The 23,176-nt window shown below is 43.5% G+C and overlaps 1 protein-coding gene across 3 annotated transcripts in view; it reads left to right on the forward strand.

Annotated features, from left to right (window-relative positions):
• mao (monoamine oxidase) overlaps positions 1-23,176 on the forward strand; it is an 83,994-nt gene that overhangs the window by 54,956 nt on the left and 5,862 nt on the right. Inside the window, exons 7-15 of one of the 3 annotated variants that reach the window (XR_009802957.1) lie at positions 7,250-7,399; positions 7,489-7,648; positions 7,732-7,828; positions 12,058-12,111; positions 12,182-12,239; positions 12,302-12,399; positions 12,468-12,579; positions 21,747-21,843; positions 21,901-21,958. Coding sequence is in view for 2 of the 3 variants with exons in the window: in XM_061879680.1 (XP_061735664.1) it covers positions 7,250-7,399; positions 7,489-7,648; positions 7,732-7,828; positions 12,058-12,111; positions 12,182-12,239; positions 12,302-12,399; positions 12,468-12,579; positions 21,747-21,833 (816 nt within the window). In the remaining variant the exon portion in view is untranslated. Of the gene's footprint in view, positions 1-7,249; positions 7,400-7,488; positions 7,649-7,731; positions 7,829-12,057; positions 12,112-12,181; positions 12,240-12,301; positions 12,400-12,467; positions 12,580-21,746; positions 21,857-21,900; positions 21,959-23,176 lie in introns of those variants that run through there. The other 2 variants (XM_061879680.1, XM_061879679.1) reach the window with 2 other exon arrangements.

The raw sequence follows: 23,176 nt of genomic DNA on the forward strand, positions 1-23,176 counted from the left end.
GCTCTAGTTTCTTCTGTTAACCATGGCATACGCTTTTTTGGATCCTTTTTTAACTTTAGCGGGGCTATGTTATCAATGGTTTAACGCAGCGTGTCGTTAAAGTTGTTAGTGAGGTTATCAATAGAGCCCACATAATTTGGGAATAGTGCCATTATCAAGGGCAGTAGGCCAGCAAGAGTTGTCGTTGTGGCAACATTAATGTTGCGGCTGCTATAGCAGTTATTATTATTATTAGCTTGCCGAACATGAGTCTGAACCTCAAATTTTATAAGGTAATGATCGGACATTACTTTAGTATACGGTAGTATCACAACTTTGGAAACGGTGGTACCCCGGACAAGTGCTAGGTCTATCGTATTACCGTTGCGATTCGTGGGTTAATTTATTATTTGTGTAAGACCACAGCTATAAATTATAGTCTGGAGCGCCACGCACGGTCGTCTGGTCTAAGCCAGGTTTCGTTTAGACCGATGACGTTACGATTGTTGTCTCTAATGACATCATTAACTAATTACGTTTTGGGAGACAATGATTTTATGTTTAAAAAACTATATTATAGGTAGTGGGCTGTTTCAAGGAGTTTTTGATCAAATTATCCGTAGTAGCAATATTAATAATGTTGCGTTTATTATGCATAGTAATAATTACGACCATATCCAGGAATTGATATGACGGGAATTTTCCGATTGTTCGCTTGGTGCTGTGATAAACTGAATGCATCATAATTTGCCACCTCAGTAGAGCGCATGTCCAACTCTGAAACAGTCATAGCAGAAAAAACTTGTTCTAACTTAACTGATTCCTTACCCAGACCAGTAGGCTTGTGTCTTTCATTTAAATCCGGCTTCAGGATGGAAGGAAGGGGTGTTCTGTGGGGATTAGCCTTTTTGCTTTGTTGTTAGCCCCGCTCGGCGTCCATGTTTCTGTTTCCGATCACACCGCTTGCGTCTGTTTCGTAGACGGCCTCCGCTGGTGCTATACTCCGCTGCTTCACAGGCCGCTGGATGTAGCCGGTGAAGTATTCCCGTGCTAGCTAGTAGGTCCAATAAACACGCGTCTTTCAGTCCAAAACGGGCCGATCTATCCACATCCAGAATTGTCTGGGGTCGTAAGTAACCACAGAGTGTCCACGCTGTAAGCCAGCCATGAAATTTGTAGAATTGTCCGGTATTTTTGCCAAATGTTCCATTTCTACCAAGAGCTTCTCCACGCCGCAGCCCGTCTGGGTGCCGCCATCTTGGAGAATATAAGGATTGTATTCCAATACTTTCTGATTTTTTTGTAATGAAACATTTTTGTAATATACATATTTTGGATTTTAAAAAACAGTCACCCCTCACAACCCTTTTTCCCAACATTGCAACTTCATGTATAATAGTTGACAGACCACAGTACGTTCGACTGCAGGACTGTGTGTCTGACAGGCTGGTCAGCAAGACCGGGGCCCCGCAAGGCACAGTCCTCTCCCCCTTCCTCTTCACCATTTACACCCCCGATTTCCACTATCAATCAGAGTCCTGCCTCCTTCAGAAGTTTTCTGAAGACTCTGCAATAGTGGGGTGTATTGAGGATGGTGATGATGAGGAATACAGGGCACTGGTGGAGGACTTTGTCACATGATGTGGAAAGAACCACCTCCAGCTCAATGTGACGAAGACCAAGGAGCTGGTTGTGGACCTGGGAAGGAGGAGGAGTACTCTGGCGACCCCTGTTTCCATCAGGGTGGTCAATGTGGACATGGTAGAGGATTATAAATACCTTAGAGTACACATGGACAACAAGCTGAATGGGTCAAAACACGCTGAAGCCCTCTACAAGAAGGGACAGAGCCGCCTCTACTTCCTCAGGAGGCTAGGATCCTTCAAGGTCTGTACAAAGATGTTGAAGATGTTCTACGAGTCGGTGGTGGCGGGCGCCTTCTTGTACGCCGTGGCTTGTTGGGCAGCGGGCTGAGAGTGAGGGACGCAAACAGACTGGACAAGTTGGTAGAGAAGGCCAATAACGTGTTGGGAGTGGAGCTGGACTCTCTGGCGGTGGTGTTAGAGAGGAGAAGTCTAGCATAACTCCTAGCCATTATGAACAACACCTCCCACCCACTACACTCCGACCTTACGGAGAGAATGAGCACGTTCAGTGGAAGGCTCAGACTTGTTGTGATCCGATGGTCGGATCATCACCATATTGTTATTTTTGTTCCATTTTTATATCACTCTGCGTTTTGACATACTTAGTTCCTGTTTCGTTCGTTTCCATGGTCACTCATTAGTTTCAGCTGCTACTCTCTTTTCCAGCACACCTGTCTTCAGCTAATCACCCTCCTTTATAAGCCAGCCTTTTCTGTTCAGTCTTCCTCGGATCCTAATTTGCCCACGCGCATCAGTGACGACTCTCATCATTCGTATGTATTTTCTCGCTAGCTCTCACGCCAAGCCACTTTATTGTCTAGCTTTCATGCTAAATGTTTTGTTTACTCTTTTGTGTCCTCGTACCAAGTTCTAGTTTTCCTTGTTTTAGCCTAGCTTTCACGCTAGCGTCTTTTGTTTACTTTTTCTCTTTACACCAGTATTTTTGTTCATAGACTTTTGTTATTAAATACCCTTTATCTTACCTATGCTGTGTTCTGCTTCGACGCATCCACGGGAAAACCACACCGGCATTACAATGCCGAAGAAGAGTCTTCACAGTAGGATCCGAGCATCAAAATGTTTTTCCGCGTCGAAACCACGGGAGGAACCCTTCGACTTGGGTTTGTGGTTGGAGCTCGTGGCTTGGGAGCAGGAAAGACTTGACTGTGGGCCTGAAGTCCCCTCCGAAGCCGTTCGCGCTGCCCCGAAGAGGCGGGGGGTCCAGTGGAGAGGTCCCCCGCACGGCAGTAATGTTCCAGCACCACTTATTCCTCCCCATGGACACAGCAAGTTTCACCCCGTCCAGGATTCACCCGTCATTACCGGTAATCCTGCTTGTTTTTTTTCAAATCATTCCTTAAGCTGCCATGACACTTTTTCTGACACAAGTGATGACGTCAATTGGGGAACGCCCACCGGTGACGCAACACCGGCCTCTGTTGATGACATTTTTTCAGAAGATTTTTATATTGTGGACAGTAATTCTCATTCCCAACCTTTTTTGAATATCAATAACATTCATGACAAGATACAGAATTATCAGGATATTTTTTCTTATTATTCTAGTCAACCTCAGTCACCTAGTTTTTCTCCTACACCTCCTTTAAAACCTCATTCTCCGGCCAAGTCCAAGGTGTTTCCTCCCTTTTCTAAAGGAAATTCTGGACAAATTAAAGGGGAGGAGTCGGCCCGCCTCCAAGCCTCCCACCACCCTCCCTTAAGGTCAGTCCCTGACCATAGGGAACGGGTCTGGGATCCCCGTCTGGAGGAAGGGGCTATGACCTATAGCTGTGCTACGGAGGTAGCACAGATACTACCCTCTAAACCACAGCCACCATGTAGACCTCCTCCACCTGTTTTTCCCCCGGCCAAATCTCAACGGCCTTGTAGACCTCCTCCACCTGTTTTTCCCCTGGCCAAGTCTCAACGGCCTTGTAGACCTCCTCCACCTGTTTTTCCCCCGGCCAAGTCTCAACGGCCTTGTAGACCTCCTCTACCTGATTTTCCCCCGGCCAAATCTCAACGGCCTTGTAGACCTCCTCCACCTGTTTTTCCCCCGGCCAAGTCTCAACGGCCTTGTAGACCTCCTCCACCGGTGTTCGGACTCGCGAGGTCATTACCTCCAGCACGTCCTCCACCACCGGTGTTCTGCACTGCTCCCAGTCTGGTTCTCACACCAGCACATGACTCTCGCCTGGTTTTCAAGCCAGAATTAGACTCTCGCCTGGTTTTCACACCAGAAAATGTTTCTAGCCTGGTTCTCAAGCCAGCACTAGACTCCCACCTGGTTCTCACACCAGCCTCCGACCCAGAACTGGTTCTCATACCAGTTACAGACTTTAGCCTGGATCTCACTCCAGCAACAGCTCCAAAGCTGGAGCCCACTCCAGTACCAGCTCCAGAGCTGGAGCCCACTCCAGTACCAGCTCCAGAGCTGGAGCCCACTCCAGTACCAGCTCCAGAGCTGGAGCCTACTCCAGCACCAGTGTCGACGACGGGGCTGGAGCCCACACCAACGTCGACAACGGGGCTGGAGCCTACAACTGTGTCGACAGGGCTGGAGCCTACTCCAGTACCAGCTCCACGCCGCCAAGCGCCGGTACCAGCTCCACGCCGCCAAGCGCCGGTACCAGCTCCACGCCGCCAAGCGCCGGTACCAGCTCCACGCCGCCAAGCACTGCCGACGACTAATACGCCTGCCTCTACGACGTCGCCGTTTGCTTCTACGCTGATGACAACTGCGGCTTCCACGCCTCCGACGACGCCTTCTGCGGTTTCCACGCATCAGACGACGCCTTCTGCGGTTTCCACGCATCAGACGACTCCTGCGGCTCCCAGGCCGCCTCCGACGACTCCTGCGGCTCCCAGGCCGCCTCCGACGACTCCTGCGGCTCCCAGGCCGCCTCCGACGACTCCTGCGGCTCCCAGGCCGCCTCCGACGACTCCTGCGGCTGCAGCACCCGCATCATCCTCGCCAGCTGCACTCGGGCCTGCTTTGGCTGCAGTCCCCGCACCCTCGTCTGCTGCTGCCAAGCCTCCTCCACGTCTGCCACAGGTGTGGCCTCTGCGAGGTCGTCCGCCTCGCCGTGCACCTCATCCTGCAAGGCGGCCACTGATGTGGCCTTTTCAAGGTCGGCCGCCAAAACTTTTTCGGCAGCGGCGTTCCATCCGCCGCCGCCACATTGCTATTCCTCGGTGGATTCGGGGACACGCGACCTGGTGACCCTCCGCCGTGACCTCCCTCCGCCCTCCCTTCTTCTGCGGATTTTCTTGTTGTGGGGAGGGGGTTCTAGTTTTTCTTTGCATTCTTTGTTGTATTTTTTTTTTTTGGACATCTGGTATCTGTCTCTTTTGGGGGGGGATACTGTTGTGATCCGATGGTCGGATCATCACCATATTGTTATTTTTGTTCCATTTTTATATCACTCTGCGTTTTGACATACTTAGTTCCTGTTTCGTTCGTTTCCATGGTCACTCATTAGTTTCAGCTGCTACTCTCTTTTCCAGCACACCTGTCTTCAGCTAATCACCCTCCTTTATAAGCCAGCCTTTTCTGTTCAGTCTTCCTCGGATCCTAATTTGCCCACGCGCATCAGTGACGACTCTCATCATTCGTATGTATTTTCTCGCTAGCTCTCACGCCAAGCCACTTTATTGTCTAGCTTTCATGCTAAATGTTTTGTTTACTCTTTTGTGTCCTCGTACCAAGTTCTAGTTTTCCTTGTTTTAGCCTAGCTTTCACGCTAGCGTCTTTTGTTTACTTTTTCTCTTTACACCAGTATTTTTGTTCATAGACTTTTGTTATTAAATACCCTTTATCTTACCTATGCTGTGTTCTGCTTCGACGCATCCACGGGAAAACCACACCGGCATTACAATGCCGAAGAAGAGTCTTCACAAGACTCCCAATATGTAACACTGAACGACACTGGAGGTCCTTCATACCGACAGCCATCAGACTGTGGGTGGCATAGCTCGGTTGGTAGAGTGGCCGTGCCAGCAACGTGAGGGTTGCAGGTTCGATTCCCGCTTCCGCCATTCTAGTCACTGCCGTTGTGTCCTTGGGCAAGACACTTTACCCACCTGCTCCCTGGTTTAAATGTAACTTCGATATTGGGTTTCACTATGTAAAGCGCATTGAGTCACTAGAGAAAAGCGCTATATAAATATAATTCACTTCACTGTAGAATATATATGTTCCTTCTTGACTGCACTTAAATGTAGAATATATGTAGAATATATTTATATTATTCATATATTATATATTTTATATATATAATATATGTCATACATTATTTATTATCATTATTGTTTATTGTGAGCGAACTGTGGTGCTGAATTTCCCCAGGGATCAATAAAGTACTTTCTATTCTATTCTATTCTATTAGAGTCATAATATTTTCATAACAAAACCATTTTTTGTCAACTGAATTTTTGTAGCCCTACAGCTTTTTTTATCATCATAAAACATTCTTTGTTAAAATATTATTTTACTGATAATTCCTTCCTAACATGTCAATCAATCAATCAATGTTAATTGATTGATTGATTGATTGCAAGATGGGCCATAATGTCTCAAAGGACTGTACAAACCACTACGACTACGACATCCTCGGAAGAACCCACATAAGGGCAAGGAAAACTCACACCCAGTGGGCAAGGAGAACTCACACCCAGTGGGACGCCAGTGACAATGATGACTATGAGAAACCTTGGAGAGGACTTCAAATGTGGGCAACCCCCCCCCCCCCCCCCCCCCCCCTCTAGGGGACCGAAAGCAATGGATGTCGAGCGGGTCTAACATGATACTGTGAAAGTTCAATCCATAGTGGCTCCAACACAGCCGCGAGAGTTCAGTTCAAAGCGGATCCAAGACAGCAGCGAGAGTCCCGTCCACAGGAAACCATTCCAAGCGGAGTCGGATCAGCATCGTAGAGATGTCCCCAACCGATACACAGGCGAGCGGTCCATCCTGGGTCCCGACGAATGGTCCATCCTGGGTCCCGACTCTGGACAGCCAGTACTTCATCCATGGTAATCGGACCGGACCCCCTCCACAAGGGAGGGGTGGACAGAGGAGAAAAAGAAAAGAAGCGGCAGATCAACTGGTCTAAAAAGGAGGTCTATTTAAAGGCTAAAGTATACAAATGAGTTTTAAGGTGAGACTTAAATGCTTCTACTGAGGTAGCATCTCGAACTGTTACCAGGAGGGCATTCCAGAGTAATGGAGCCCGAAAGGAAAACGCTCTATAGCCCGCAGACTTTTTTTGGGCTTTAAGAATCACTAATAAGCCGGAGTCTTTTGAACGCAGATTTCTTGCCGGGACATATGGTACAATACAATCGGCAAGATAGGATGGAGCTAGACCGTGTAGTATTTTATACGTAAGTAGTAAAACCTTAAAGTCACATCTTAAGTGCACAGGAAGCCAGTGCAGGTGAGCCAGTACAGGCGTAATGTGATCAAACTTTCTTGTTCTTGTCAAAAGTCTAGCAGCCGTACTTTTTCCTCATAAATTTAGGAGTGGTTTTTTTCCTTTACTGGAAGTATGACAAATATTTATATGAATATCACGACGTTTAATTTTAGAGACTTTTTTCATGCGAGCCTGCATCTTTTCCAGGAGAGGAAGTTTGTGGGGGGCTCCAACCAGATCAGCGAGTGCATGGCCAGAGAACTGGGGGAGCGTGTCAAGCTGCAGTCCCCGGTCTACAGGATCGACCAGAGCGGGGACATGGTGGTGGTGGAGACCACAGACAAACAAACCTACAAGGTACCATCACGGTTCACCGCCATCACGTTCCTATCCTCTCCTGCTCTACGCTGCCATCTGCTGGCAACCTGCCGCGTCTGGTCCTCCAGGCTAAGTACGTGATCGTGGCCACGCCTCCCGCACTCAACATGAAGATGCACTTCAACCCCGAGCTTCCCCCCCTGAGGAACCAGCTGATCACCCGCGTCCCCATGGGCTCGGTCATCAAGTGCATGGTGTACTACAAAGAAAACTTCTGGAGGAAAAAGGGTACGTCAAAAGCCACCAAGGAATGTTTTATCATCATTTCCTGCTCATGTCATTATGTCATCGTTCCGTGCAATCTGGTGCAGGTTTTTGTGGCAGCATGGTGATCGAGGAGGAAGGGTCACCCATTGGACTGACGCTGGATGACACAAAGCCCGACGGGACCGTGCCTGCCATCATGGGGTGAATAAAAACTGTCTGGAATCATTTAATGGTCCCTAAAATTGTGCGTAGAACAGGGGTGTCTAAAGTGCTCCAGTATGGTTGGCCTGCAAAAAAACACGGTAAAAATGTAAGAAAAAAGAAAAAAAAGACCTAATGTTACGTATTTTCCGGGCTATTGAGACTGCACCATTTGAAGAAAGACATTTTGTAAATGTTTATTTACTGTACATACCGTAATTGTTTCCATTTACACGGCAGTAAAACGGCTGATCAAACAAAACAGAAGTCTTCGTCATGGATCCACTAGCTGCGGAAGCTAGCTCTCCAGTCAGCAAAACAGACTCAATAACTCCGTGACGTTTTGGTGAATTTGCAAAACTGAAACAATACAAAAATAATGCTGTTGAAGTCGCTTCCTAGCAGCTCCACCGTAGACACGGCACAAGAGCCAAGCGTGCAGGTTTACAAAGTTTTAATGTTTTTAAACAGATTTTCCAAAGTCTTTTTCGGCATGTCGTGACGTTGCCGTCACTCCCAATCCTCTCTCCTCCTCTGCTCCCGGCGGCTTACTGTTAAAGACAACAGATGATTAGATTAACACATTCCACCTGTGAAATCTAATCACTTGCCAGCTGTGTCTCGCCGTCCCGCACATGCCCGGCCCCGAGCTGATGGTGCTCCGCCCTCGACCCCATTGCCAGAGGCGGTGACCTTTGCTCCTGCAGGCGCGCTGACACACTTACCTGCCATTGTAAGTTAACAATACTAACACAGACACTTGTAACTGTGTTAGCATATTCGCTAATGCTAACGACTGCACAAAACAGGAAGTACCTTTTCAACCTGTAGCACCTGCAATGACCCAACAGCCACAGCACAAATAACAATATACCATTTCAGTGTCTCTGTCTGTATTCTATTAATTTTATATACTTGTTTATTTGCCAGGAACACTACTGTGCACAATATTACACATATGTGTCACTGTCAGTGCCATATTACCATGTGCTGCATATCAGGTTTGTAGCCAATCGGCTAATTTGCAACCCCAGTCCCTGAACTGCTTTTCTAAAAGGTATTCCAGATAAAAGAACGACACAGTACAAGTTACACAGTCGTGCATTATATACTAATACATATCGTCAAGATTTAAAAATACATTATCATAATACAAAAGCACCACATAACCTCACATCAACATATATGGCAGGAGAGCATGTCAGTATGTATGTAGACTATGAAAACTATTTCTTGAATAAAAAACACTATGGCTGTTAGCAAAGAAAAATCCATATGTTAGCCACACCGTCTTATAAGCCGCAGGGTTCAAAGTGCTGGAGAAAAGTAGTGGCTTATAGTCTGGAAAATCAATCAATTAATGTTTATTTGTATAGCCCTAAATCACAAGTGTCTCAAAGGGCTGCACAAGCCACAACGTCATCCTCAGTTAAGAGCCCACATAAGGGCAAGGAAAAACTCACAACCCAGTGGGATGTCAATATAAATGACTATGAGAAACTTTGGAGAGGACCGCAGATGTGGGTGACCCACCCCTATAGGGGAGACCGGATGCAATGGACGTCGAGTGGGTCTAGCATAATATTATAAAAAATTGTTAAACTTTCTTATTGTGTTAAGCAATGTCAGCTAAGATTAATCCGGCAGCCAGATGCATCCATCAAAAGAGCCACATCTGGCTCTAGAGCCATAGGTTCCCTACCCCTGGTCTAGTCCATAGTGGGGCCAGCAGGAGACCATCCCGAGCGGAGACGGGTCAGCAGCGCAGAGATGTCCCCAACCGATGCACAGGCGAGCGGTCCACCCTGGGTACCGACTCTGGACAGCCAGCACTTCATCCTTGGCCACCGGACCTGTGCCCCCCCCCCCCTCCACAAGGGAGATGGAGGCAGAAAAGAAAAGAATCGGCAGATCAACTGGTCTAAAAAGGGGGTCTATTTAAAGGCTAGAGCAGTGGTTCTCAACCTTTTTTCAGTGATGTACCCCCTGTGAACATTTATTTTTATTCAAGTACCCCCTAATCAGAGCAAAGCATTTTTGGTCGGAAAAAAGAGATAAAGAAGTGAAATACAGCACTATGTCATCAGTTTCTGATTTATTATATTGTATAACAGTGCAAAATATTGTTCAATCAATCAATCAATGTTTACTTATATATTGTTCATTTGTATCAATCAATCAATCAATGTTTACTTATATAGCCCTAAATCACTAGTGTCTCAAAGGGCTGCACAAACCACTACGACATCCTCGGTAGGCCCACATAATGGCAAGGAAAACTCACACCCAGTGGGACATCGGTGACAATAATGACCCAGTGGGACGTCGGTGACAATGATGACTATGAGAACCTTAGAGAGGAGGAAAGCAATGGATGTCGAGCGGGTCTAACATGATACTGTGAAAGTTCAATCCATAATGGATCCAACACAGTCGCGAGAGTCCAGTCCAAAGCGGATCCAACACAGCAGCGAGAGTCCTGTTCACAGCGGAGCAAGCAGGAAACCATCCCAGGCGGAGGCGGATCAGCATCGCAGAGATGTCCCCAGCCGATACACAGGCAAGCAGTACATGGCCACCGGACCCCCTCCACAAGGGAGAGTGGGACATAGAAGAAAAAGAAAAGAAACGGCAGATCAACTGGTCTAAAAAGGGAGTCTATTTAAAGGCTAGAGTATACAAATGAGTTTTAAGGTGAGACTTAAATGCTTCTACTGAGGTGGCATCTCGAACTGTTACCGGGAGAGCATTCCAGAGTACTGGAGCCCGAACGGAAAACGCTCTATAGCCCGCAGACTTTTTTTGGGCTTTGGGAATCACTAATAAGCCGGAGTCCTTTGAACGCAGATTTCTTGCCGGGACATATGGTACAATACAATCGGCAAGGTAGGATGGAGCTAGACCGTGTAGTATTTTATACGTAAGTAGTAAAACCTTAAAGTCACATCTTAAGTGCACAGGAAGCCAGTGCAGGCGAGCCAGTACAGGCGTAATGTGATCAAACTTTCTTGTTCTTGTCAAAAGTCTAGCAGCCGCATTTTGTACCAACTGTAATCTTTTAATGCTAGACATGGGGAGACCCGAAAATAATACGTTACAGTAGTCGAGGCGAGACCTAACAAACGCATGGATAATGATCTCAGCGTCTTTAGTTGACAGAATGGAGCGAATTTTAGCGATATTACGGAGATGAAAGAAGGCCGTTTTAGAAACGCTTTTTTTGTAGTGGTCTTTCTTGAACTATTCGGAAAAAAAGATATAAAAATAACTAAAAACTTGTTGAAAAATAAACAAGGGATTCAATTATGAATAAATATTTCTACACATAGAAGTAGTCATCAACTTAAAGTGCCCTCTTTGGGGATTGTAATAGAGATCCATCTGGATTCATCAACTTCATTCTAAACATTTCTTCACAAAAAAATAAATCTTTAACATCAATATTTATGGAACATGTCCACAAAAAATCTAGCTGTCAACACTGAATATTGCATTGTTGCATTTCTTTTCACAGTTTATGAACTTACATTCATATTTTGTTGAAGTATTATTCAATAAATATATTTATAAAGGATTTTTGAATTGTTGCTATTTTTAGAATATTTTTTTTTTAAATCTCACATACCCCTTGGCATACCTTCAAGTACCCCCAGGGGTACGCCTACCCCCATTTGAGAACCACTGGGCTAGAGTATACAAATGTGTTTTAAGATGAGACTTAAATGGTTTTACTGAGGTAGCATCTCTCAAAAAAAGGTGAACATTTCACACAAAAAGTTATTAAAATGCTACAAACATTATTCATCAAAACGTAGTGCCAGCTTTGTGTTATAAGTGACAAAATGTTTTCTTTTAATTAGTTATGGCTATTGACAATTCCGCTTTTTCTCAACACATTACATCCTTTTCTCCTACTTTTTTGTTGTTGTTTTTTTCCGACAATATGTGACAAACCAACAACACTCGAGCTGGTTCGCAAATGGCCCCCTGGCCGCACTTTGGACACCTTTTGAAATAACTAATAACAGTACACGTTGTCACCTACTGTATAACACAAGGTTTTGTCTTTAAACATATGTATTTTTTTTTTTACAAAATTAAAAAAATATCAACATGCCCACCGCATACTCTGACTTTTCATTAGCCGGCCCTTGATGGAAAAAGTTTGCACACCCCTGGTGTAGAATATAAGACGTTTTCCAATAATTCCATTTATTTCCCTGTGGCAGATTCATCCTTGCCCGCAAATGCAGGAAGCTGTGTGGCCTCACCAAAGAGGAGAGGTATGGTCGTCGTCATGGAGACAAAAGATCAGCGCAAAGTCCCGCGCCACAAATGTCCTTGTGTCTTCAGGTTCAAGAGGATCTGTGCGATCTACTCCAAAGTGCTGGGCACTGACGAGGCTCTGCATGTGAGTGTGTACTCACCAGACACGTTCCGGAAGAGTGTCCTTATTCCCGCTGTGTCCACCAGGCGGTCCACTACGAGGAGAAGAACTGGTGTGAAGAGGAGTACTCGGGAGGATGCTACACAGCCTACTTCCCCCCAGGGATCCTCACACAGTTTGGAAGGTAACATGGCAGTGGCAAGCTGTAATCCGAACACGGGTTCGTAACGGCGGTTTGTGTCCGCCCTGCAGGGTCCTGAGGGAGCCCGTGGGAAGGGTGCACTTTGCGGGGACCGAGACCGCCACTGAGTGGAGTGGCTACATGGAGGGGGCGGTCCAGGCCGGAGAAAGGGCAGCAAGAGAGGTCAGCACACCATGTTTGCCTTTACTTTGACTCGTCTTTACCAGATTGTACTCACGTGAAAAGATTGTGAAGTGAAGTGAATTATATTTATATAGCGCTTTTTCTCTAGTGACTCAAAGCGCTTTACATAGTGAAACCCAATATCTAAGTTACATTCAAACCAGTGTGGGTGGCACTGGAAGCAGGTGGGTAAAGTGTCTTGCCCAAGGACACAACGGCAGCGACTATGATGGTGGAAGCGGGAATCGAACCTGCAACCCTCAAGTTGCTGGCACGGCCACTCTACCAACCGAGCTAAACCGTACTTGAATTTAAAAAATGTTCACAGGGGGTACATCACTGAAAAAAGGTTGAGAACCACTGCCCTACAATATACACCCCCCGCTAGACAGACAACAAACACACTTTTTCACCCACAAACCTGGTGGAGTTTCATTTTTTAACCTTTTCTGCTGGTGGTGTGCCTCTGTATTTTCTTTGTTAAAAAAATATGCCTTGGCTCAAAAAAGGTTGAAAAACACTGATCTAGCGCAATACACCTAGGAAAAAATCTCCTGGCATGCCTGATCCATCCCTGGCAATCTTCTGCTGATATGTCCAGGCATCCAGCATTTATTGCGTCCAGGAGGGACATTTGATCATGTGGATGGTGGTCATAAACCTTCCACCTCCACGAGGATAATAATTCCTCTATGAGGTTGCATAAGGTGGGAGGAATGTGACACCATTCTGGGATGAGTTGCAAACCACTCAGCGTGGTGAAATGCCACATTGTCCCAAACAATTATAAATGTTGGCTGATTTCTTCTCTCTCCAAACCTTTCCTCACCAAGCACATGCCTTCCATGGAGATCATGCAGGAACGCAAGGAGACGTTCAGTGTTGTAGGGCCCAATTAGTGGTTTGTGTAACAGCAGTCCACCAGTGGATATTGTAAAGTTGGCACGCCTCTGGCCCGGGACATAGAGATGCACAGTTGTTATGCTTACACTGTGAATATTTGCAAAAGTAACGTTGTCTGGCAGGACTTTGTCTCAAATCTCAGTAAGTTTTATGCCATTGTTTCTGATGACCAATGCAACAATGGCAGTTTTCTGCACATCAGCGAAAATCCTTCCTCTCCCACCTGTGTGAGGTAACCGTTGAGTCCTAAGCCATACTTGCCAACCTTGAGACCTCCGATTTCGGGAGGTGGGGGCTGGGGGCGTGGTTGGGGCGGGGGCGTGGTTAAGAGGGGTGGCGTATAATTCACCAACTCGAGTATTTCATATATATATAAATATATATATATATGTATGAAATACACCGTGTTCGATGGAGAAGTCTGTTCTACAAAATGTACAGGCAACATACCCCTTACCCTTCGAACTCTCCTGGATAAACTGAAATTCTTGTTTCCAATCGTTCTGGAACTTGCAAGCGTATTTCTTCATTTTGCTCGTCGAAGGTGTAATATATTGGGTTGGAGTCAATAACCAGGCGACGTGATGAAGTTACGTCTCTCTACTGTGGGCTTCAGAACCGACATTCTATTCTATGTACAGTAGATGGCAGTATTGTCCTGTTTAAGAGGGTCACAACATTGAGTCAGGGTCTCATGGAGCTGGAGTGGGCGTGGCCTCCAGCTCCTTCTGAATTCGGGGGATTTTTGGGAGAAAATTTGTCCCGGGAGGTTTTCGGGAGAGGCGCTGAATTTCGTGAGTCGCCCGGAAAATCCGGGAGGGTTGGCAAGTATGTCCTAAGCAGATATGCAAAAGAAATTACACACAAGTGTATTTACTTCTGTAAAGTGCAACTCTGTCAAATATTGTTGCAGAATACAATTTACTTGTAGGTTTGCCGGAAAACTCTAACAACAGATGTCACTGTTAAACATTGCAGATTTGGTTGCAATCTCTGACCAATCTCTTTCATTGAGACACCATGATTTACTACATGATCAATTACAGTATCTCTGATCTCATCTGAGACTACAGCTCTCGATCTTCCTCTTACTCTTCTTCCACCACGCGTACGTATTCCTCGCCCCCTTCCAGCCTCTCTTCCCCCTTTTTCAGGCACTTGTCTATTTCTGTCTGGGTCTATGTTTACATTACAATGCGAAACTACTCAGCAGTTGTCTCCTTTTTTAATGAAATTGAAAGACAATGACAATCAGCTGTGGTTGGTGGAATTGTTCAATTGTTTTTATTGCATCTATTTTTACGATTTAAAATATATTTCAATAAAACATTACTGTAGAATTGTAGCAAATTGCTGTCTTATTCAAGTTTGTATTATGTGTATTGTTTTGAACTTAAGTTTAACAGCATGTGCAAATTTAAAACGGCATGTGCAAATTGGCTTCTAAGTACATAGAGTTTTGCTGGTTGTTGTGTCGAAGTGAGAAAAGAATTAATGTAATTTGAAAGATGTAGTCATTGAATGTAGAGATGTCCGATAATATCGGACTGCCGATATTATCGGCCGATAAATGCTTTAAAATGTAATATCGGAAATGATCGGTATCGGTTTCAAAAAGTAAAATTTAAGGCTTTTTGAAATGCCGCTGTGTACACGGACGTAGGGAGAAGTACAGAGCGCCAACAAACTTTAAAGGCACTGCCTTTGCGTGCCGGACCAATCACATAATATTTTCGGCTTTTCACACACACAAGTGAATGCAACGCATACTTGGTCAACAGCCATTCAGGTCACACTGAGGGTGGCCGTATAAACAACTTTAACACTGTTAGAAATATATATGTATATGTATGTATATATACATGTGTATATATATATATGTGTATATATATGTGTATATGTATATGTATATATATACATATATGTATATATATATATGTATGTATATATATGTATATATATGTATATATATATGTATATATACGTATATATATATGTATACATATATATATGTGTATATATATATTATATATATACATATATATTATATATATACATACGTATATATATGTATATATATATGTATATATATATATATGTATATATATATGTATATATATATATATGTATATATATATGTATATATATATATATATATATATATATATATATGTATATATATATATATATGTATATATATATATATATATATATATATGTATATATATATATATATATATGTATATATATATATATATATATATATATGTATATATATATATATATATATGTATATATATATATATATATGTATATATATATATATATATATATATATGTATATATATATATATATATATGTATATATATATATATATATAGTCGAAGGGTGTCCCACAGGGCTCTATGCTAGAGCCTCGCTAATTCTTCTGCGCTCTCATCCCTCCACTTTTCCTGCCGATCCATAATGTCCGTCCTTTCAAAGATAATGTTGTTGTATGGCAGGAAAGAGCCTCCTCCCCTGCAGCTTATGGAGAAGAGTATCTAAATGCACCTGCTGCCATGCTAACGCTATTAGCATCACGTGATAGCCACTCGAGCATGATCTATAACGAGGTTGGCTGGCACTCCTTCGCTATCACCAGGGATCAGCTGTGGTTGGTGAGCCCGCTCGGAAGACGTCCTTTCTATCTAAATTCACTTTGTTACCGGAAAACTGGAAGCCGCCGGTCATTAGCAAACGCTTCATGTCTCGTGTGACTCCACCCGCCAATTCTCAGGAAGGATGTTAAATAAAAACAATGATTTGCAAATCCTTTTAAACTTATATTCAATTGAATAGACTGCAAAGACAATATATTTAATGTTCAAACTGGTAAACTGCGTTATTTTTTGCAAATATTAGCTAATCTGAAAACTGATACCTGCAACATGTTTCAAAAAAGCTGGCACAAGTGGCAAAAAAGACTGAGAAAGTTGAGGAATGCTCATCATGATTGAATATAAAAGCAGCTTCCATGAAATGCTCAGTCTTTCACAAACAAGGATGGGACGAGGGTCACCACTTTGCTCACAAATGCGTGAGCAAATTCTCAAACAGTTTCAGAGCAACATTTGTCAAGGAGCTATTGCAAGGAATTTAGGGATTTTACCCTCTACGGTCTGTAATATCATCAAAGGTTCAGAGAATCTGGAGAAATCACTGCACGTAAGCGGTAATACCTGTAACCTTGAATCGCTCAGACGGTACTGCATCAAAAAGCAACATCAGTGTGTAAAGGATATCACCACATGGGCTCAGGAACACTTCTGAAAAACACTGTCAGTAACTACAGTTTGTCGCTACATCTGTAAGTGCAAGTTAATACTCTACTATACAAAGCAATTTATAGATTTAGACTAGACTTAGACTTCCTATTTATTGTCATTCAAATTTGAACTTTACAGTACAAATAAGAACAAAATTTCGTTGCATTAACTATTGGTAGTGCAGGATAAAAAAAGCAATAAGGTGCAGATATAAATAAATATATTACAGATAAATATATTGCACTTTTGCATATGCATCCATGTGTATGGATGTATGTTATATTGTCTTTTTATTCCAGCGAGTTAATCCATTTTGGGGGGAGTTGAGGGGATTATTTAATTATGATGCATTCAAGAGTCTTACGGCCTGAGGGAAGAAGCTGTTACAGAACCTGGAGGTTCTTCTTCGGAGGCTGCGGAACCTCTTCCTAGAGTCCAGCAGTGAAAACAGTCCTTGGTGGGGGTGGGAGGAGTCTTTTTGCAGATTTTCTGAGCCCTGGTCAGGCAGCGGCTTTTTGCGATCTCCTGGATAGGAGGAAGAGGAGTCCTGATAATCTTTTCCGCCGTCCTCTCCACTCTCTGGAGAGACTTCCAGTCTGAGGCATTGCAGGCTCCAGTCCAGACAGAGATGCTGTTGGTCAGCAGGCTCTCTATAGTGCCTCTGTGGAATGTGGTGACAATGGGGGGAGGGAGCTGTGCTCTTTTCATCCGACGCAAAAAGTGCATGCGCTGCTGAGCTCTTTTTACAAGAACTCCGGTGTGTAGGGACCAGGTTATATTGTCAGTGATCTGCACCCCCAGGAACTTGGTGTTGGTTACCATCTCCATCGCTGTGCCGTTGATGAAGAGTGGAGCGTGGCTGGACTGGTGCTTCCTGAAGTCAATGATGATTTTCTTGGTTTTGTTGACTTTCAGGACCAGGTTGTTGGTTCTGCACCACTCAACCAGATGTTTCACCTCCTCCCTGTAGTCCATGTCACTGTTGTCACGGATGAGGCCCACTACTGTCGTGTCGTCCGCATACTTCACAATGTGATTAGTAGTGGACCTGGCGCAGCAGTCATGGGTCATCAATGTGAACAGCAGTGGACTTAGGACACAGCCCTGGGGGGAGCCGGTGCTCAGGGAGATGGCACTGGAGGTGTTGGTGCCCACTCTCTAAGACTGGGGTCTGTCTGTGAGGAAGTCAAGCAGCTAGTTGCATAGGTGGGTACTGAATCCAAAGGGGGCCAGTTTGCTCACCAAATGCTGCGGGATGATAGTATTGAACACTGAGCTGAAGTCCAGAAACAACATCCGCACGTGTGTTGCCTTTCCTTCCAGATGTTCTAAGCTCAGGTGGAGTGCAGAGGAGATGGCGTCCTCTGTGGAGCGGTTTGGGCGATAAGCAAACTGGTATGGGTCGAATGTGGAGGGAAGTCGGGAGACAATATATTCATTTACTAGCCTCTAGAAGCACATCATTATGATTGGGGTAAGTGCCACGGGGCGATAATCATTGAGGGAGGAGATTGTGGGGTTTTTTGGCACAGGAATGATTGTGGCCGTTTTAAACATGATGGTACCACAGCCTGGGGTCAGCGAGATGTTGAAGATGTCCGAGAGAACCCCAACCAGCTGGTCTGCACATCCCTTAACGAACCTTGCCCGGAATGTCATCAAGTCCCGGTGCTTTCCGGGGGTTCACTCTCCTCAGGGTTTTCAGGACATCCGCTGTGTCCAGGTGAGCGGCTGTTCATCCGGACGAGGGATGGATTTCCCCGCCGGAGTGGTGTTAAGTGCCTCAAACCTTGCAAAGTATTTGTTAAGGTCATCTAGGAACATCAACAACTTATCAACAACACCCAGAAACACTGGCTGCTTCGCTGGGCCCGAGCTCATATTAGATGGACTGATGCAAAGTGGAAAATGGTTCTGTGGTCTGACGAGTCCACATTTTAAATTGTTATTGGAAACTGTGGACGTTGTGTCCTCCGGAACAAAGAGGAAAAGAACCATCCGGATTGTTCTAAGCGCAAAGTTCAAAAGCCAGCATCTGTGATGCTGTGGTGGTGTATTAGTGCCCAGGTCATGGGTAACTTACACATCCGTTAATGCACCATTAATGCTGAAAGGTACATACAGGTTTTGGAGCAACATATGTTGCAATCCAAGCAACGTTATCATGGACGCCCCTGCTTATTTCAGCAAGACAATGCCAAGCCACATTCTGCACGTGTTACTACAGCGTGGTTTTGTAGTAAACGAGTGCAGGTACTAAACTGGCCTGCCTGTAATCCAGACCTGTCTCCCATTGAAAATGTGTGGTGCATTACGAAGCGTAAAATACCACAACAAAGACCCCAGATTGTTGAACAAATTAAGCTGTACGTCAAGCAAGAATGGGAAAGAATTCCAATTAAAAAATTGGTCTCCTCAGTTCCCAAACGTTTACTGAGTGTTTTTAAAGGAAAGGCCATGTAACACAGTGGTAAAAATGCCCTTGTGACATCTTTTTTGCAATGTGTTGCTGCCATTAAATTCTAAATTAATGATTATTTGCAAAAAACAAATGACGTTTCTCAGTTGGAACATTGAATATGTTGTCTTTGCGGTCAATTCAATTGAATATAAGTTGAAAAGGATTTGCAAATCATTGAATTCTGTTTTTATTTACCATTTACACAACGTGCCAACTTCACTGGATTTGGGTTTTGTACCATTCTTGTACTTTGACACACGATGCAATTCTCGTTTTGTGTCTTTCGCTGTTTGCTTATTTATTCATGGACGTGTCTTCTGATGGGAGCATTCTCGTCTTGTTGTCCCACTTGTGGAGGAGAGCGTCTGCAGTGTGTCATTTTGCAAACACTGATGCATTTTGTATGAAAACATTTGTCAAACCAACCAAAACAAATATGACATGACTAGTTGTAACCTGACAAAACTGTTTTGGAATGAAAAATTTGTGGGGCATTATCATTTGTGCCCATCATCCACAATCCTAAGAGACAAGAACACACGTGTCTTTCTCTTTTTTGTGCGTCTTAAATAGTCTAAGAGACAATGCAGGTAATGAGGATTCTGCCTATAAAGAACTCTAAAAAAAAAAAAACTTCCAAAGATGACCAACAACACTCCATTTACATGCAGTGGATAGCATACTAAAACTAAGCTATAGCGATTGTTGTTGTAGAAGCTGAGGCCAAGGAATTACTTTTCTTTCGTAGTAACAAAGCGCCCCACACTGCTTCTCCGGCCACTACCAAGAGGAAAGCTCGCTACTGAGATGCTGCTGAACCGCCTCTGAGTTGACCAAATTCATGCTGGATTATAAATCATGCCTTTCACTTGTGTAGTATATATATATATATATATATATATATATATATATATATATATATATATATATATATATATATATATATATATATATATATATATATATATATATATATATATATATATATATATATATGTATATGTATATATACACCATACATCCAATATACTGTATTTATAAACTATGTATGTATAGTCGAGGTTTCTGTGGTTTATCCGTTATACCAGGGGTCGGGAACTTTTTTGGCTGAGAGCGCCACGGAAGCCAAATATTTAAAAATGTATTTCCGTGGGAGCCATATAATATTTTTTAACACTAAATACAACTGAATGCGAGCATTTTGAAATAAGAGCAACATTTTTTATAGCATAATAATTCTTATTCTTTTTAATAACATTGAAATTCTAAAGCTAACCAATAATAAATAAAATACTTCTTATCATTAATGCGACTTCTTGAACAAGTGCGGTAGAAAATGGATGGGTAAATAAAATGCATGAAAATGTTTTATATTTTAGCACTGTGATTACCAGCAGAATTATTCATAATTATCCTGTTAAGCAATGTCAGATAAGGTTTATCTGAGAGCCAGATGCAGTCATCAAAAGAGCCACATCTGGCTCGCGAGCCATAGGTTTCTACTCGGCGTTATACAGTGCTCAATATACGTTGGGTCAGGGGAAAACACAACAGGCTATATCATCCCTACAAGCCTGTTTTGCAGGTTTCCCTGCTCATCAGGGGATTTATTATTGTTTTATTTTATTACACAATCCCATGACATGCAGGGAAACCTGCGAAACAGACTTGTAGGGATGATATAGCCTATTGTGTTTTTTCCTAACCTAAAATATACTATATATCCATCCATCCATCCATTTTCTACCGCTTATTCCCTTTCGGGGTCGCGGGGGGCGCTGGCGCCTATCTCAGCTACAATCGGGCGGAAGGCGGGGTACACCCTGGACAAGTCGCCACCTCATCGCAGGGCCAACACAGATAGACAGACAACATTCACACTCACATTCACACACTAGGGACAATTTAGTGTTGCCAATCAACCTATCCCCAGGTGCATGTCTTTGGAAGTGGGAGGAAGCCGGAGTACCCGGAGGGAACCCGCGCATTCACGGGGAGAACATGCAAACTCCACACAGAAAGATCCCGAGCCTGGATTTGAACCCAGGACTGCAGGACCTTCGTATTATGAGGCAGACGCACTAACCCCTCTGCCACCGTGAAGCCCTATATATATATACATACATATATATATATATATATATATATATATATACATATATAAACACATTTACTGTATATACATGTATGTTTGTATATATACATATATGTATACATGTGTGTGTATATATAAATGTATATTTACATTCATACCATACATACAATATATTTATATGGTATGTATTTGTGACAGGCTTGTGTCGTGGGGTCTTCAGGACCAAAGGATCACAGCAGGTGTTCAAGTTGACAATTCTTTTTAATCTCTTTACTCACAATATGTTCCCAAAAGGATTTTCTTTTCATTTTTATTTTCACAACATTTCATCTTCTTTGTTCGCTCACCAAGTCTTTTCAGTCTTAATTCGTTCACTCACAAAGTTGTTAACTCTCTCAGTCCTCCCACAACCCTTCTGGCGTCATCAGCACCTCCTGGGGTTCTTCTGGCTTTTCAGCCCCGCCCTGCAGTCACCAACACTGCTAAATAGAGACAGGTGATTCGATAACTCGTTCCAGCTGAGGTATCCACTCACCTGTCATCTTGCTTCCAGCCGGCTCCTGTGCATGCCCCGTCGACAGGCGGCGCGTGACCACGCCCCGCCTCTCACAGTATGTATGTATATATGTATGTATAATATACACACATGTATACATATAGGTTTACATTTAAAAAAATATATATATATATATATATTTATATATATATATATATATATATATATATATATATATATATATATATACACAAACCCTGTTTCCAAATGAGTTGGGAAATTGTGTTAGATGTCAATATAAACGGAATACAATGATTTGCAAATCCTTATCAACCCATATTCAATTGAATGCACTACAAAGACAAGATATTTAATGTTCAAACTCATAAACTTTATTTTTTTTCTGCAAATAATAATTAACTTAGAATTTCATGGCTGCAACACGTGCCAAAGTAGTTGGGAAAGGACATGTTCACCACTGTGTTACATAACCTTTTGTTTTTACAACAGTCAATAAACGTTTGGGAACTGAGGAAACTAATTGTTGAAGCTTAGAAAGTGTAATTATTTTCCATTCTTGTTTTATGTAGAGCTTCAGATGTGCAATAGTCCGGGGACTCCGGTGTCGTATTTTACGCTTCATAATGCGCCACACATTTTCGATGGGAGACAGGTCTGGACTGCAGGTGGGCCAGGAAAGTACCCGCACTCTTTTTTTACGAAGCCACGCTGTTGTAACACATGCTGAATGTGGCTTGGCATTGTGTTGCTAAAATAAGCAGGGGCGTCCATGAAAAAGACGGCGCTTAAATGGCAGCATTCGTTGTTTCAAAACCTCTATGTACCTTTCAGCATTAATGGTGCCTTCACAGATGTGTAAGTTACCCATGCCTTGGGCACTAATGCACCCCCATACCATCACAGATGCTGGCTTTTGAACTTTGCATCGATAACAGTCTGAATGGTCCGGATGACACGATGGCGAATATTTCCAAAAACAATTTGAAATGTGGACTTGTCAGACAACAAACCACTTTTCCATTTTGCATTAGTCCATCTTAGAGGATCTCGGGCCCAGCGAAGCAGGCAGTTGATAAATGTCTTTCGCTTTGCATAGTAGAGCTTTAACTTGCACTTACAGATGTAGCGACGAACTGTATTTAGTGACAGTGGTTTTCTGAAGTGTTCCTGAGCCCATGTGGTGATATCCTTTAGAGATTGATGTTAGGTTTTGCAACAGTGCCGTCCGAGGGGTCGAAGGTCACGGTCATTCAATGTTGGTTTCCGGTCATGCCGCTTACGTGGAGTGATTTCTCCAGATTCTCTGAACCTT

Source organism: Nerophis ophidion, linkage group LG19 (assembly GCF_033978795.1).
Source record: "Nerophis ophidion isolate RoL-2023_Sa linkage group LG19, RoL_Noph_v1.0, whole genome shotgun sequence".
NCBI classification, from domain to species: domain Eukaryota; kingdom Metazoa; phylum Chordata; class Actinopteri; order Syngnathiformes; family Syngnathidae; genus Nerophis; species Nerophis ophidion.